Source organism: Thalassophryne amazonica, chromosome 22 (assembly GCF_902500255.1).
Source record: "Thalassophryne amazonica chromosome 22, fThaAma1.1, whole genome shotgun sequence".
NCBI lineage: Eukaryota > Metazoa > Chordata > Actinopteri > Batrachoidiformes > Batrachoididae > Thalassophryne > Thalassophryne amazonica.
This window is the reverse complement of record NC_047124.1, coordinates 22,846,310-22,865,233: the sequence shown is the minus strand read 5'-3', so window position 1 is coordinate 22,865,233 and position 18,924 is coordinate 22,846,310. Positions and strand designations below refer to the sequence as shown.

Sequence of the window (18,924 nt, the reverse complement as noted above, 5' to 3'; positions counted from 1 at the left end):
ATGTGGAGTAGAGGTTTGATTTTGACATCCAGCCAGGGAAGTAACCTTTGATGGACTGGCATCCGGTCCAAGGGGAATTGGGCCCTACATGAGCTACACATTCTCACTCCCAACTCATCACACTTTTACACTTGGTCAGTGGCCTTTTCTGTCACGATGTGACATTGCGTCATTCAGTGATGGTTGGGGAAGTGCTTTTTTGACTGGGTATGGAAACTATCTGCTTCACTTTCATGTCATCAAGGAACATTCATCTAGGTTTGATTATGATTAGAGCTAGGACTATTCTTTCCCAGTGCGTCACACAGCAACACAACAGTGTACCCAACTTGTCACATGTTGACGTTCAGTCAAAATGAGCTGTCTGCATCAAAATGTGATAACTCGGATGTGAGACTGGGTTGATATGGGACTTTCTTCTTTGTCCACATAACTGCCGCTCACTGGATGTCTTCTCTTTTTGGACCATTCTCTGTAAACTCTGGAGATGGTTGTGTGTGTGTTTGTGAGATACTCAAACCAGCCCGTCTGGCTCCAACAACCATGCCACCTTCAAAGTCACTTAAATCCCCTTTCTTCCTCATTCTGATGCTCAGTTTGAACTTCAGCAAATCATCTTCACCACGTCTAGAAGCCTAAATGCATCGACTTGCTGCCATGTGATTGGCTGATTATCAATTTGTGTTAACAAGCAATTGAGCAGGTGTACCTAATAAAGTGGCCGGTGAGTGTTCATTTAGGAGCATATCTCAGGAAAATGGATGAGATATTGAAATATGGTTTTCTGCATACTGTTCTGCTCTGCTGGAGCTAATAAATGTATCAGATCTCTGACACCAGTGATGTCATATGATGGTGATTTTCTAAAGGTCAATGTCAAAGGTTAAATAAGTGCAATATGTGATTGGTTCTATGTGGATATATTTTGTGGTTACATAATTGTGAACAAATCAAATTGTAAAATAGTTCAAACCCAAACACAATCATTACACCGTCAGTAACCAGTGTTGTATCATAATTATTTTACCCAATTTTAAATATGCCTAAACGGCGACCATAAACAAGACATTATCCATTCTGAAATGACGTATTTCTCTCTCCTCGTGCTCTCAATTTTGTCTTTAAGCATTTGTCCTGGCTTCAAAGGGCTTCAGTTTGATATGCTGGGACTGTCTCACGGTCAATCATGTGCATAATTTTAATAAGTCTCTATCTCCGTAGTTACATTTGGAGCCCACGGGGGCTTCTTTTCACCGTCTGCCAAACTCGGAGATTAAAGTTGTCTACAGTACAGCTCTGACATCATTCAGAGATGTGCCGGTCTGTTCTGTTCTAGCTCACTGGACGGTGAGGTTCAGGGATGAGATCCCCCTTTCAGAGCCACAACCACTACGCAGCAGTTTACCCACAATGCTCCACTCTGTATGGCCTAGTAGCTTTGCCGCCACGGCTTAAATGTGACCTCGAGGGTTGACTAAATTGGCCTTTACATGAATCATTAAGAAATTCTAATGGTACGGTAAATCTATCTGGAAAAGCCAGTTCTCAAAAACTAAGTGATTGTGCATGAAAGACACAGGTGAGGGAAGCCACCAAGACACAGATTACAACTCTGGCGTTCTAGGCTTCTGTGGTTATGAATGGAGAAACAGTTACAGCTTCATGATTGAGTGGAAGAGATGCATTTGCTCTAAAGTAAAGAGTAACGTAAACTATTTCTGTGTGTAGATGGCCTGTAATCTCTCAGACATTCCTGTGAAGAGGCAAGGGTTCGCTGCACGCACAGAATAATCCGTTTGATTTTATTCAGGGATTAAAGCAATTATGTTATTCCATTCCGACTAATTGCATTTTGCCCAAAGTAGCATCAACCTCAGCTTTTCTCACTCGGCCTTCAGAAGTCGCTGAGTCATCTTAAACTACTTACATCATTTATTTGTAGCAAAGAAAAGGTAGTCAACAGAAATACTTGTCATTGCCGTTACTTTAACAGCATAATATACATTGTTTAAAACTTTTAATTTAGTTAAGCATTTATTTATTATTTTATTTTTCAGCCTCTGTCATGGAATTTCCTTTTTTTAAATGAAACTTACAAACATGATGTAGTTTGAAATTTTGATACAGCAATAATTTTGTCTACTTTATTAAAAGGAAGTGGTATGTACATTTAAACAAAAAAATTCAGAGAAACAAAAGCATGACAGTCTAGATTTATAGCCCAAGAATTTGACAAACACAACATTATTTTTATGTCAAAAAAGTAAATAATTGTTTTACTAAATATTTATACACTTACCTAGATATTTAATATAATAAATAATTTAATTCGTTTTTGCTAAATAACTAACTAAATATTAAAGTCGATATTCAGCATTCATCACAATATTTACCTAACATTGAAGTACATTTGAACTAAATATGTAGGCTCAAATGGAAAAGAAATATTTACTTAAGTGTTGTGCAAAATACTCAGTAAAATAGCTCAGGAAATGTTTCAATATTTAGCTAAACAACAAGTATTTACTTAAGCATTTTGCTCAATAGTTATCTTAACAATTAGCTAAACATTTGACAACATAGCAAAGTATTTACCAAGATTTCAAGTAAATCTGAACTAAACATTTCACCAAAATGGAAACTAAATATTTATTTCAGTGTTGTGCAAAGTACTCAATTAAATATCTCGGAAAATGTTTCAATATTTAGCTAAACATCAAGTATCTACTTCAGTGTTCATCTAAACTGTTAACTTAATAATTAGCTAAACATTTGACTAAATATCAAACAAAAATATAAAGGCAACATTTTTGTTTTTCCTCCCATTTTTCATGAGCTGAACTCAAAAATGTTTTCTATGTACACAAAAGACCTATTTATTTCAAAAATTGCTCACAAATCTGTGTTAGTGACCACTTCTCCTTTGCTGAGATAATCCATCCCACCTCACAGGTGTGGCTGATTAGACAGCATGATTATTGCACAAGTGTGCCTTAGGCTGGCCACAATAAAAGGCCACTCTGAAATGAGCAGTTTTGCTTTATGGGGGATGAGGGGTGGGGTGGGGGGGTCAGAAAACTAGTCAGTATCTGTAACCACCATTTGTCTCACACAGTGCAACAAGTCTCCTTTGCATAGAGTCGATTAGTTTGTTGACTGTGGCCTGTGGAATGTTGGTCCACTGTCCAATGGCTGTGCGAAGTTGCTGGATATGGGCAGGAACTGAAACACGCTGCCATATACGCAGATCAAGAGCACCCCAAACATGCTCAGTGGATGACATGTCTGGTGAGTATGCTGGCCATGCAAGAACGGGAATGGTTTCAGCTTCCAGGAATTGTGTACAGATCCTTGCAACATGGGGCCGTGCATTATCATGCTCCAACATGAGGTGAAGGTTATGGCTGAATGGCACAACAATGGGCCTCAGGATCTCGTCATGGTATCTCTGTGCATTCAAAATTCCATCAATAAAATGTACCTGTGTTCGTTGTCCATAACATACGCCTGCCCATACCATAACCTCACCACCACCATGGGCCACTTGATCCACAACGTTGACATCAGCAAACCGCTCACCCACACGACACCACACACACGGTCTTCCATCTGCTCTGAACAGTGAAAACCAGGATTCACCCATGAACACCTCTCCAACATGTCAGACACCATCAAATTTGAGCATGTGCCCACTCACGTCAGTTATGACGACAAACTGCAGTCAGACCAAGACCCCGATGAGGACGACAAGCATACAGATGAGTTTTCCTGAGACCGTTTTTGACAGTTTGTGCAGAAATTCTTTGGTTCTGCAAACCGATTGTTGCAGCAGTTGTCCGGGTGGCTGGTCTCAGACGATCTTGGAGGTGACCATGCTGGATGTGGAGGTCCTGTTCTGGTGTGGTTACACGTGGTCTGCGGTTGTGAGGCCGTTTGGATGTAGTGCTAAATTCTCTGAAACACCTTTGGAAATGGCTTATGATAGAGAAATGAACATTCAATTCACAGGAAACAGCTTTGGTGGACATTCCTGCAGTCAGCATGCCAATTACACGCTCCCTCAAAATTTACAACATCTGTGGCATTGTGCTGTATGATAAAACTGAACATTTTAGAGTGGCCTTTAATTGTGGCCAGCCTAAGGCACACCTGTGCAATAATCATGCTGTCTAATCAGCATCTTGATATGTCACAACCGTGAGGTGGGATGGATTATCTTGGCAAAGGAGAAGTGCTCACTAACAGATTTAGACACATTTGTGAACAATATTTGAGAGAAATAGGTCTTATTTTTATAGGTCTTAAAATATTTTTGACTTCAGCTCATGAAAAATGGGAGCAAAAACAAAAGTGTTGCATTTATATTTTTGTGCAGTGTAAATCTGAACTAAATATTTAACATTTAGGCTACTAAATTATCCACAGTTACATGTTTAACTAAATTAATTAATCGTCTAAACTTGCTCAGTCCAGTCTATAGCAGACCCAATGAAGTTAAATAATTAACTAAATATTTATGTTGATATATTTTTATCACATTTCCCTAATAATTAAGCAAGTTTTAATATTTTGCTAAATATTTAGCATTTACTGAAATATTTAAGACATCATTAAATATTCAGCTAAATATTTAAATGTTGAGTTGAAGGCCTTGCACGCAATTGAAACATGTAATTTGGAAATGGAAATGATGCCCCGCAGACATGTCAGCAGGATGTATGGTGCAATTTAATTTTTGGTTTGTTTTTGTTTTCATGAAGTACGGACATTCAAACTACATTCAGAATGCATAAATGTTGGCAAAACCGCATTTATTTACAATTACACCTTAACTACATCCGTATGGACATCAACGTTCGAGTCCTTTTTCCTCTGCTTATATTATTCCTGCTGAGGCAGAGCATTTTCATAAATTCAATATTTCATTAATGGAACAAGCACACATGCACACACACTTTCATATGTAATGCAGTTATATTTAATTCATATGAGAATCATTAAAGTGCAGCGGTGCCGTGTCCATTATGTATTCCTTTTCTGGCAGGATAAAACAATCCTCAGATGTGGGAGCTACACTTTGAAGTGTTGTCTCAGAAGCAGACCAACTCTTACAGGAAGTCCCTGATGTTTAAAACATGCCACATTGGGGGGGGGGGGGGGGGGGGGGGGGGGTTAGGGGGCGTCTAGGAAAGGTGAGCACTTGTGGATTACCTCAACATGAGGCAAAAATGGCCAGCCAGGAATTTCAGGAGAACAGATAAACAGTACACACAGTGAGCATCAAATAAACACAGAAATAAGGAGTACACACGGGGATGCACATTACCGCTCGCCATATCAAAGTACTGCAAAACTGAATGGAAAATGGTAAGTAAAAATCATATCAAAGTTAAAACTAATGGAAAAATACAAAATAATTTGGGTTTGTAACATTTGTGTTGTGGTTTTCTTTCACCCCGTGTTGGGGAGCACTAAGATAGGGCTGGCTTTGGCAGTCGTTGTCTATCTGATGGGGTGGGCGGAGATGGATGAGTGTTTCACCTCAGGCAGCTGTGGTGGATGTTATTCCCATAAATAATCTGCAATGCGCATTGACTCTGCCTGCAGATGTAATTATTTCTTATTTCTCTCACCTATGAGTCCACTGTCTAAACAGCAATGCACCACTTTCCAGAGCACATGACACTTAAAGTGGATGACATAATCAAATTAATATTATGCCCCAAAGCTACACATTACAAATGGACTAAATACAACCCTTTTTCGTTCTGTGCCTTCCTTTGCACTCAGTTTATGTGCCATATAAATAGCTAAGTATTCTTGAAAACATCCTTAGCTATTTGTCAAGCTAGGGCCCTCAAACTTTGTCTTGACTATGACTGTTCCTCTGAGCTTCATGGAGATCATATAAAAACATTTTGTGAAATATTGCTTACAAACTAACAAAAAACCCCACCGGTAATTATTTAAACTCATTGGTAGAGGCCAACAAGGTTGCCACCAGAGAACATCTCAGAGTTGAACCCAAATCACTGAAACAAGCTTTGAATGCACTTCTCGCCCAAATTAATTCCATAGAAATTGGGTGAATAGTGAACACCTTTGTGTTGGATCCCCATTTTTAAGTGAAAAGGTAATTGGAAAACTGTACAAAACCCATAGACTGTATATACGAGGTCTGTTAGAAAAGTATCCGACCTTATTATTTTTTTCAAAAACCATATGGATTTGAATCATGTGTGATTACATCAGACATGCTTGAACCTTCGTGGGCATGCGAGAGTTTTTTCACGCCTGTCGGTTACATCACTCGCCTGTGGGCAGTCTTTGAGTGAGGAGTCGCCCACCCTCTCGTCGTTTTTTCATTGTTTAGGAATGGCTCAGAGACTGCTGCTTTGTTTGATAAAATTTTTTTCAAAAACTGTAAGGCACAACTGAGTGGACACCATTCGATAAATTCAGCTGGTTTTCGGTAAAAATCTTAACGGCTGATGAGAGATTTTGGTCAGGTAATGTCACTTTAAGGACGGCCCACGGTGCCTGACAGCGATCTGCGCTTTGAGGCGGCAGCGTCTCGCCGTTTCAAGTTGAAAACTTCCACATTTCAGGCTCTGTTGACCCAGTAAGTTGTCAGAGAACAGAGAACTTTCAGAAGAAGTCGGCATGAGGAGTTTATTCGGACATTCCATTGTTAACAGACATTTTGTAATGAAACAACGTGCGGGCAGAGTTGCATGTCGGGCCGGACACGACCGCGGGGGGTCGCGACAGGAAAAACACCTCCATTGGAAACCTTAACGGACAAGTTGGAACATGCCCAAGCTGTTAAATAATTTCTCAGTTACTCACTTGTTGAAAGCCATCAAAAGCCGCCTGAATTTTACAAATGGTTTTCAACACGGAGGTGTTTTTCCTGTTGCGGCGCACACAGATTCGCCGAGTCGTCACAGAAAGGACTCGGCGAATTTGCGCGCACGTCTTTCATTACAAAATGTCCTTAAACAGTGGAATGTCTGCATAAAGTCCTCATGCCGGCCTCTTCTGAATCTTCTCTGTTCTCTCACGACGTCCTGGGTGAATTAAGCCTTAAATTAGGATGTTTTCAGGTCGAAACAGGCCGACGACGGCGCCTGGAAGCACTGCACGACGTCCTGCTCCGTGGGAAGTCCTTACAGCGACAGAAACACCCCATAATCTCTCATCAGCCATTAAACTTTTCACCGAAAACCAGCTAAATTTCTCCAATAGTGTCCACTCGGATATTCCTCACAGGTCCAGAAAAAATTTTGATAAAGCAACGCGCCGTCTCGAGCAGCGTGTGAAACAAAGGAATTCAGCCGAGAGGGCTGGACCACATCTCACTCAAGGCCTGCCCACAGGGAAATGACATCACCGACGCGTGAAAAAACTCACGCATGCGCACGAGGGTTCAAGCATGATTGGTGTAATCGCACGTCATTCAAATCCATATAGTTTAAAAAAAAAATAAAAGTGTCGGTTACTTATCTAATAGACCTCGTATAATAGACAAACCCTTCCTGACATCACCCATAGGTTTTCTAAAGAGTGTATAGCAGCACAACTGAGGAAGTTCTTGGTGCCATCTTGGAATAATTGGGAAAAAGGTAGTAATTTGGTGAGGCCGGCATGATCTAGCCTAGACAGGATGAGGGAAGCCTTTAGACGCCCTATCCCATAGTTACTAAGCATGTTTAGGCAAGCATGTTAACTTTGGACTTGGTCCTGGTTTTCATTACAGGTGGCTTGGTTACAGGTATCACAAACTATGACTGGAATATTATGTCAGTAACCATGGCACCATTAGTGTAGCTGATGTTACCAAGCTAGTAATTAGCACTAACTTTGGGAACATACTAATTAAATAATACCCAAATCTTACTGAGTGGAAATACTGGAGCCCAGACAAATGATCTGCTTGCACAATTAACCACACAATAACCCGTATGAATTCAGATATTTGGAACAAGGACAAACACGGTTGAGCCCACAGCAGCTAGCAGCCACCTGTTATCTGCTAACCGTGTTAGTCCTTTCTGAGTATTTTATTCAGAAATTTAGAATTAAATACTCAGAAAGGACAAACACGGTTAACTGTGTTTGTCCTTTCTGACTATTTTATTCAGAAAGTTGGAATAAAATACCCAGAAAGGACTAACACGGTTGAGTCTACAGCAGCTAGCATAACCTGCTGCGACTCAGCACACTAGTTGTCACTCACAATAACTGCACTCTTACTTATTCATAGCTTTATGCCTTAATCTGATTAATTGCACTTGTCATAAATGAGGCTGCAGTTACAGACATCAAAACAGTTTTTTTGTACCAGGATGTAAACATTTATTTCTGTGGTAAAGTTGAAGAGTTTAGCATTGGAGTCTGAGGGGAGTATCTCACTTTTTGGAGCCAGCCTCAAGTGGCCATTCAAGGAACTGCAAATTTTGGCACTTCATGCTTGTCAGAGTCTACTTCCTGTGTTCCCGAATTCGCTTGCTTTTGCTCTTTTACTCTCTCACAATTGGGGCTGAAACTGCAGGAATGAAAGCAATGATCTCCGTCATTGTGCAGCGTTCAGGAATTCTCAGAGAGGCATTCTGGGAAGACCCAGAGTGCCCTTTTTAACGCGGCCCTGACAGCGACTGTTCCAGTACACGTGCACAGATATATTTTCTGCGTGTTTCTCCAGCTCATGCCGTGACGGCGGTGTGATGCCGAAAAGGCCTTACAAGGGAAGCGGGTGTCATTAAGATAAACTTGGCAGAATGTGCTGAGCTGGACGCGCTGCAGGAAGGAAAAGTGTGGCGATCCAGAAGCAGGAATTTGCATTCTGTCAACTTATTAGCCACCCCGTGCCCCGATCCCCCATAACTGCCATCTGGATTTCTGCCTCTGTCAGGTTTTTCTCTGACCAAAACACACACACACACGGGAAGCGGCGCGCCGTGTTCCAAAATAAGCTGATGTGTCATGCCTTCCTTTCCTCTCCAATATTTCTGCAAAGCTCAGGCAGGATGCTCTTCTTCTTTTTCCTCTTCTTCTTCCTCTATTTCTCTCCCGTCTGCGGGCTCAGGCATCGGTGCGGCTGTGACAGTTCTTGTTCTCCTGCAGAATTTGCAGCTCCGGTTTCCGAGAGACGCTGCCACTCTCGGAGCCATGAGTCGCTGTTGCACGGTCAAAGTGATCACCTTGACAGAGATCCAACTTCTACAGGTAGGGGGAGCAGCCAAAATCTGTAGGCAGGGCATGTGTTTGGGCTTCAACGCGAGAGAAAAGGGTCCAGCAGTAACCAAGTGCCCACCAATTGTTGCGATCCTTCACGTTTTGCAATCTAGGTTGTGCGGTTTTACAGTTTAGTAGACTCAGCATAAAAAAAAAAGTTGGTTGGGGGTATAACATCACTTGGTTCAACTCTTAACATACCGTAAATAATTTCAGGTTACGAAAAAAAATTCAGTCAAGTAAAAAATATATATATATTTGGGCACTTTTTTCTTTTTTTTTTCATTTTCTTAAATTAATTATTATTTTTTGTATTTTTTTTGGGGGGGGGGGAATGAACCAGTTTAACCTTTCAGTTTAGGAATTACAGATTTACTCTATTTTCGGAGTTCATTTGTAATTGGACAAACTAAATATAAGGATTATTTTTTTAATACAATCATCACTTTTACAGCCAGTTTTCTTTTGACAAGTCTGTGGATTTAAAAGTTCTTGAAAACTGAGTGATAGTGCAAGGAGGACAAAAGTGAGGGAAGTCACCAAGACATTCAGACAACACTGAAGGAGTCACAGTGCAATGTGTGCAACTTTTGATTGGTGCACCACCAGTCAGAGCTTCATGGTGGAATGGAGCAGAGAAGAAATGTCATCCAGTAAAACAGATTAAATCTAGGCTCATGTCTCCCACGTCCATTTTGGCAAACCTCAGCTGAAATTTGATTTTTTTTTTTTTTTTTTAGAAAATCCTTCTGTATGTCACCCCTCTGCTATTAAACTCTGACTGATGCAGCAGATAAACGTCACATTGTGCACAGCTTCTCTAATCACAACCACAGAAGCCTATACCTCCTTCAGAGCTGTCTGGGTGTCTTAAAGAAACATATTCTCAGTGTGCTTGGTTTATCATACATAAAGTCAAGTGAGATTTTGTGCATATTCCTGTAAATTTTCACATGCACGCACAACGTGCATACCACATTTATCCTCAGACCACTGTAATATGTACGAATTTAGTTGAAAACATTGCAGAATATGTTCAAACATTTGTGCATTACTTTTGCATACTTTTTACAACAAATATCTCATGAGTATATGCTGCTTGGTGGCTTTCCTCGCTTGCCTCTTTCTGGCATGATCATAGTTTTGAATCTGTATGAATATATATGAATTTAGCTGAAAACACTGCCGATTATGTTCAAACTTTTGTGCCTTACTTTTGCTTACTTTTTATGACAAATTTCACATGAGTATATGCTGCTTGGTGGCTTCCCTCACTCGCCTCTTTCTGGCATGATCATAGTTTTTGAATATGTATGAATTTAGCTGAAAACAATGCAGATATGTTCAAACTTTTGTGCCTTACTTTTGCTTACTTTTTATGACAAATTTCTCATGAGTATATGCTGCTTGGTGGCTTCCCTCACTCACCTCTTTCTGGCATGATCATAGTTTTGAGAACAACACTGTAAAAAGAAAATTCCCTTGTTTTTACAGAAATATTCTGGCAGCTGTGGTTGCCATGAGAAGTCTGTGAAAATGACACGAATATGGTTTTACATATTATATGTAAATTTTACAGTGTAAACTTGTAATTTTATTGTCTATTTAGAAGATCTCTGCAAAACGGTCACTTTATGTTTAAATGTCCTCAAAATGTAATTTAAACAGACACATCAGCTCTTTTTTTAAACCTTATCAGTATTTTACTGTATTTCATAAAATTTTCATCTGTAAAGTCTAACTGTATTGTAAAGTTTTTTGTATTACAGTTTATCTGTATTTAAAGTACAGTCATTTGTAAATTCTACAATGGTACACGATGAAGAGATTTATGCTGTTAAATTCACAGCTCAGTTTCCGTCCACATTTTACACATTATTGCTGTAAATTAAATACTACTCCATTGATTTTCTTTTTAGAGTTTTTTTTTTTGTGTTATAATTTCCCTGTTATTTTCACTTTTTTTTTAGTGTACCCTCGCCACACAGATATACCATCCAGTACCATACTGTTTGGATTTCCTAATGACTGATTTAGATCACGCCCGAGCCATGTGCAGTGATGTGGAAACGTTCACATATCCTCATATTTTAGTTTCTTTAAGTACTTACGGGATCGGAATACAAATGGGTGCAACTCCTAAATGTGATGATTTTGTTGAAACTCTGTCTTTAAAGCTGACAATCTACACTATGACAACATCTTGATTGTTTCATTTCATCTGCACAGTGGCGGTACATAGACGCAACAATGACAAAAAAAAGAAAAAGAAGTGGGCAACTGCCCAAATACTTATGGGCCCAGCTGTCCAGTTTTTGCAGAAATGACTCCAGACCTGCAACACGGTTGCTCCTCGAATTTGTCAAGCTAATTAACGTCATGGCCGTACGAGGGTTTCATAAGGAGGTACATTTTTCTGAAGTGAAAGGAGAACTTGGGCAAGACCGAAACTTAAGTTAGGCAAGAGTTTTTCATTTAGGAGAAACACCTGTGAGCGCGCCGGTTACACAGCCAGTGTGACTGCAGCGCTTCAGTGGGATTAAAGAGATTCAAACATTGCCTGAGACATCTCAGGAGAGTTTGATGTTGAGGTTAGTTGGGTTTTCTGTGATTTGTGCACTCGCTGTGTTTTTCTGTGTATGTGTGTTGTATTAATCTGATTTCAGCAGCAGATGGATGTTTGATTTAGACTGAAAGACAGACTATGTGTGCACTGTTTGAATTTGACCAGCTTTATTTTGCTGTTTGACATGTTACGAGTGACTAGTCAAGTTAAAATGTGGAGCTTCTTAAGAACGCTTAATCTTATTTAGCTTTAAAGCTACAGTGTGTAGGATTTAGTTGTGTTTATTAGCATAAATGGAATATAGCATCCATAACCACCTGCTCTTCGGTGTATAATTTCCTGCAGCAGGGAAATGATGTCTTCAAAAGCTTAGAATGAGGCCTTCATATCGGCATGGGAGCAGGCCCCCTCATGGAGGCCGCCATCTTGCCCCGCCATGTTGATACAGTAGCCCAAGAAAGACATGTTTACACAGTTTTTCGCATTTTAGACTAAAAAACAGAGTAAACGTGAAAGGAAACAAAATCGTCACCAGAGATGGAATAATGCAATCTGCAATCTCACCACTAGGTGACACCAAATCCAACACACTATAGCTTTAACATGACATAGGAAATGTAAAAATAAGCCAAGCTGTGATTTTCTTGTTAAAACATTGAGGTCCAAATAGTAGCCATCCATCTGCTCCAATGGGGTGTTACGTGGGAGTCCCCTCGGTCTTATCCAGTTGCTGTTAAAAGGTTTTGTGCCCCCTTGAATTTTTACATTTAGTTATGATTTCTTCAATGATAATCATATGTGTCCCATTACTTATGTGTGTCATATATATATATATATATATATATATATATATATATATATATATATATATATATATATATATATATATATATATATATTTAAAAAAAATGAATTTCTAAAATAGAAAGCTGACATTCTAGGAGCTGTGGATCTGTACTATGTCCCTCATAGGAAAAGGCTCAAGATACCTCTTTTTCTCTAAATCACATTGGGTTGGCAGAAGGTTACAAGACTAATTCCACAATTTTTTTCTACAGTCAGCGGGAAAGCAGTTGGGCTACCAGCAGGCAGACCTGGGTTCGGTTCCCAGTTATGCTATCTCTCTGTGCTGTTTGACAAGATACTTCACTGGCATTGTCCCAATCCACCGAACTGGATATGGGTACTGATCTTGGCTGGAGAAGCAACTTACGTCACGTAGAAAGTGGCCTCCCTTTCAGGGGGAGATCTAGACTCAAATTCCTTTCATGCTGTGGAATCCAGGGAAAAGTACTGGCACCACTGGGCCTCAGGGTCTATATAGGACTTCTTCTTCTTCTACATCATTGCAAAGCAGGCTCCGCAGTAAGATAGGAGCTGCCCTATTGATATGTAGACCTTGGATTGATTCCCAGTCATGCTACCTGTTTTTGTTCCTGGACAAGGCACTTCATCTGCATTGACCCAGTTCACCCAGCTGTAAATGGATATTTGTTCTGGCTGGGGAACTAGCCTGCAATGGATTGGTGTCCTGTCAAGGAGAAGTCCCAGACTCACATTTGACAGACATTCTTCTTGTTCTTGTACAATTTCTTCTTCTTCTTCTACAATTACAATCTTGTAGAGCAGGTATATCAGTGCAATAACAGTTGGGGTACCAATATTTAAACCTGGGTTTGATTCCTAGCCATGCTACCTGTTTGCCTTCTTGTACAACACGTCATCTGTGTTGTGCCAGTCCACCCACCTTAGTTTGGGAAGTAACATGTAGGACTGGTGTCCTGTCAAGGGGAAGTCCCAGACTCACATTTGACACACATTCTTCTTCTTTTTGTACAATTTCTTCTTCTTCTACAATTACAATCTTGTAGACCAGGTATATCAGTGCAATAACAGTTGGGGTACCAATATTTAAACCTGGGTTTGATTCCTAGCCATGCTACCTGTTTGCCTTCTTGTACAACACGTCATCTGTGTTGTGCCAGTCCACCCACCTTAGTTTGGGAAGTAACATGTAGGACTGGTGTCCTGTCAAGGGGAAGTCCCAGACTCACATTTGACACACATTCTTCTTCTTTTTGTACAATTTCTTCTTCTTCTACAATTACAATCTTGTAGACCAGGTATATCACTGTAATAAGAGTTGGGGTACCAATATTTAAACCTGAGTTTGATTCCTAGTCATGCTACCTGTTTGTCTTCTTGTACAAGACATGTCATCTGTATTGTGCCAGTCCACCCACCTTAGCTGGGGAAGTACCATGTTGGACTGGTATTCTATCAAGGGGGAGTCACAGACTCACACTGACTTCACACTACAGAATCCAGGGCTAAACCACCAGCATCAGTGGGTCTCAGTTCATACATAGGACAACTTCTACAAGCTTGTGGACCAGGTATATCAGCGGGATACTAATATACCAATAAATACCAGCACCAGTGGGCCCGAGGGACTATCTAGGACATACTTCTGAGACAGACAGTGAATCTAAGACCGACAGGGCTGATGTTGATGAGTTTTCTGTATTGTAACAAATGGTGTACAAAATGTAATCATATAATAGATTCTGATGCAAAAATGCAGATTTGCTGAGCCCTACTTTTGTTCCTGGACAATATGACTGATAGGGGGCACTGTTGCAGGCAGACACTTAGCACTCACTGTGTAAAGTGTGTGTAAATGAGAAGTGAACCTGTGACCTCTGTGGCACCACCACACACTGCAACAGGTGCAAGTAGCTGTAGTGAGAACAGGGAAAACCAAACCATCTGAAACACAAGAATAGTTGCACGGAAAGTTTGAGACCAGATTAATTAGATCTTTCTCCACGCACATTTATCACTTTTGGCATCTTCCCCTTCACACATGCACAGGCCCGCCATTGTCAAGGATGTCCTCGGTGACTGAAGCAACATTAGCCCTCAAATCTAATCAGATTCCCTTAAGTGGATAACAAGTGTGTCTCCGGGATTTACAGTAGTGAGAAAGCCGAAATAAACCAGGACAATCCGTCGTCACATAAAAAGCCCATGTGGTGCGCAACAGTCCTGGAATCTTTCCTGCTGGCCGTAGTGGAAAAAGAATGTTGATTGGCTAACAACCAGCATCTTTTTTGGCCGGGTACGAGTCAGATAAGAGTTCTCAGTCACTCCCAACAAGCCGCGCATTGTGATGAGTTCATTCTTATTTAGGTGCACGAGTGGCGAATAAGTGCAGCTCAGGCTGAAGGGGAAAATTTAATGCTGAGTTTTGGTATAAAGTCCAATTCCGAGGCTGCCGAAGCAAAACGTCCTTGTGGTTTTTAGTGGTGGTTGACATTGAGCCATAAAAATCTTCATTAATGATAGCTGAATACCTCCTATTTAGTCACGTTGCGTGTGATAAATCATTACTCGTAAAACAATTAACTGTCTTAACAACACAACGGTGATATAAGAGATATGACGAAATGAAAAATGACTCTTACATATCACACATTACCGATTATATCATAGAAATTTTATAGATTAGAAACACTGGAGGCAAACCTGCAGAATTAAGATAATCCATCAACTGTTATTGTTATTGCTGCAGATCGTGTAAAGCCTTTGTGTGCAGTATTTTAACAAGTTGATGCAATCTTAAAAAATTAAATCACTTAAGATGACATCATCGGCTGCTAAGGCCTCAAAGTACTGAATTATTACTGTTGTCGTCGTGGAAATGCAAGGCTGGAACTGAAATCGTTCTTCTCTCTTTCTCTCTGTGTGCGTGTGTGTGTGATTAATTCATTGATTCTTTGATCAAGCAGCTCATCCTACACTTCCCTAACCTGGGCCAAGTTCTCTAACGCTTGTGCTTGTGTGTGTGTGTGTGTATGTGTGTGTGTGAAGAAAATAAGAAAAAAATCCTGTTGAATCACTCAAAGTCAAGCAAACTACACACCTCCAAGAAAGAAAGAAAGAAAGAAAGAAAGAAAGAAAGAAAAAAAAAGCATTTACCATGATATTTACCAGATTTGATCAAAAGCTCTTATTGATAAGTCAAATATTTGTGATTGAACTGTGACTTGTTCGAGAAGGGGAAGTTCTCACATTTCGATAAGGTTTAAGACACATTAACGGGGGAAGATTGACAGCAAATGAAATCAGTATTCCCTTCAAGGGATCATGTCACAAGGACCAACTAGACCAGTCAGTGGTTGTGTGGAGCACAGCGGACCATCCAGTGAAATTTCTGATTTTCAATGCAGCTCATACTGATCAACAAATAGGTTGCCATCATTAGGAGTTCAATATGTAACACAACGCTAAAATACCCTCGGCCGTATGAGCAGAAAAAAAGAAACAGAATGTCACCTTTTGACCTCTTAACATAGGTCAAGGTTAGTCATCTTTGAACTTGTCCAAGGTCTGCGTCCCAAGAATGTTCCCTGTGAAATTGAAGACCCTGGCAGTAACATGACTGGACTTATGCAGAGCACAGATGGTCAGACGGATGGCCTTGGGTATAAATTACCTCACAGATGTGAAAACACATTTTTGATATATTGATTTCATAATATACATTTATATGAGTGTGCAGAACACACAGGGTATGCATCCACCCTGTGATGCCTTTCATTGATATTGTTGTCAATGCACAGCCCAAATGTGCAGTATTTTAACCAGCTCATATAGTAAAAATGACAACTGCTAAAAAGTTATTCTATGATTACTGTTATTGTTGAAAATCCCTAGTGCATAATATTTGAATGTGTTCATGCAAAGTAAAAATTGTAAAACATTCAAGATAACCACTGACAATAAACCACAGGTTACAAAAAAACCCAAAACAAACTAAAAATATTTTAAATAAAAAGATTTATTTTTTTTTTTGTATTTGGAATAGTTCAGAAAATGAAGCAAGTTTGAATGAGATAAGAAAAACAAACAAATTATAAGGAGAAGATGGAATAAAATTACAGTAGCGGTGACATGCAGGCAGCTTGGAGAGCGATCAAATGCGTTTCGTCTGATAGCAACAAGGAACATCTCAAATTTAAAGGTATAAATGATCTTTACTTTCCAAATGCTTTTCATACTTGTTTATTCTTGGTCTGAAAAGCATGATTTCTCTGCAAATACAGAATGTTATTATTAAGAGACTCTTCAGTTTGTTGTCCACATTGTGATTAGTCAGGAGAGGGTCAAAGATATTTTTAGATATGTTAATGTTAGAAAAGCTCCTGGTCCAGATGGTTTTCCACTGTTTCTTCCAAATGTTAGTCAATGATGGACAAATTTATATAATCTAGAAATCTTTGACCAAGATACTTATTCCTAAAAGTCAACGATTTCAGACCCATGGCTCTTCCATCACTTATAATGAAAAGTTTTGAAAGGGTCATCAAAACATTTGTTGTGAGTGCAGTTGATGAGAAACTGCATGCGCTATAATCTGCTTAACAGACAGGAAGTTATACTGGCAGATTTTTTTCAGCATTTAACACGATGTGGTCTTATCTTTGGACTGAGGGGTTATTTCTTGGTTTTAATTTTTCCTATCAGCTTGCACTGCGGATTTTAGATATTTTTTTTTGTAAACTAACAGAAAGTAAAGGGTTCTTGCAGAAGTCACAGTGAGGATGGCCTTTTATGTGAAATTTTCTGACAAATTGTACGTTATCCCTTCTTCGAGGTCTACAGTCAGACTATACTAATTCATCAGGTGGTTAGGTGGATCTACATAAAAACTTGAGTAAACCCAAATTTAAAAAAAAGTTTTGTTTCAATATAAAACTCATAATTTAAACTGACACATTGAAATTTTCATTGAACTGAAGCAACTCACACGCCTGAATTCACTGGATGACAAGTCATGAAATTCACTTGAAATTTCATAATTTATTATGTTAAGTGAAAGTAAATTAAAAAAGCACTATGACATATTGACCATATCCTTTTTTTTTGTTTGTTTGTTTTTTTTTTTTGTTTTTTTACAGTGTACTGTCTTAGATTTAAATGTTTCTAAAACCCAAAACAAACTTCAGATTGTAGAGGAAACACAAACAGACAAAAAGTGTGTCATTCATGGTTTGAGTGTTGAAACTGTAAAGTCAGACAAAGGTCTGGGAGTGGTTTTTGATGACCAACCGGCGTGGAAGCTGACTCCAGAGAATTCACCTCCTTCACAGTCAGTTCAGACATTCTTTGTAACTTTTATTGAGAATTTCCTGGCTTGATCTTTTATCTGCTGGTTTCCCAGTCTGACATTAAAAGACAGAAAGAGTTTGAACAGTATTTTTTATTGTTAAAAATGAGGAGGATTTCACCTCCAGCTGAACACGTTCTTACAGATTAATTCTCTCTGTTTCCACTTGGATGTGCATAAAACAGTCATTTAAAGCCTTTAACTAGAGATGGCCGATACCGAGAATTTTGGTATTGATCCGATACCAAGTAAATACAGGCCCAGTATTGCCGATAGATACTTTTTCATATTTAAGCTTCATAGATCCAAAGACCTAGGATAGAATTTCGCCAAACATTGTACAAATGTGACAATAAAATACTTTATCACAATCAACATTTTTATTTAAAAAATATCACTCAACACAACTTAAAACAAAATCTCCTGAGGTAGAGGGCTGAAAACCACAATACAAGGGTGCGATGCTCCGTGTTGTGTGACACAGCGCTGCTCTTACAGACAGAGAGTAGACTTTGGTGAAAAAGCTTGAGTATCGATCTTTTTACATGAGGATCATTCAATATCAATACCAGCGTTGGTATCGATATTAAGATCGATCCGCCCACCTCTACCTTTAACCCTTTCTGCAATTCACTTGTAAAATACCTTGTTGTGGCAGTTTTTATTGCATCCTTTTTTTGAAAGTCTTTTAAGATTATGAGCTGCTATAAATGCAATGATTCTTGATGTGTACGTAATTCCATTCTTATTGTTTACTCATACTGATGAGTGAGTCTGAACAAACTGAACAAAAGGTGTATTGAAGTGAATTTAAATTGAACAATTTAAAGTATTTTTTCTTGTAAAACAGTTAGCAGAGTGCAAAAACTGTAATTATTATTATTATTATTATTATTATTATTATATCCTGGGAAGAGTTACAAGACTTGGAAGAGGATAGAGAAATGTG

The 18,924-nt window shown here is 39.3% G+C and overlaps 1 protein-coding gene across 2 annotated transcripts in view; it reads left to right on the top strand.

The window, feature by feature from the left end:
- Positions 1–9,026: 9,026 nt before the first annotated feature.
- tfec (transcription factor EC) overlaps positions 9,027–18,924 on the top strand; it is a 23,305-nt gene continuing 13,407 nt past the window's right edge. The window contains exon 1 of one of the 2 annotated variants that reach the window (XM_034163609.1): positions 9,027–9,228. In XM_034163609.1, the coding sequence (XP_034019500.1) occupies positions 9,172–9,228 (57 nt within the window). In that variant the 5' untranslated portion in view covers positions 9,027–9,171. The remainder of the gene's footprint in view (positions 9,229–18,924) is intronic. The other variant, XM_034163610.1, reaches the window with a different exon arrangement.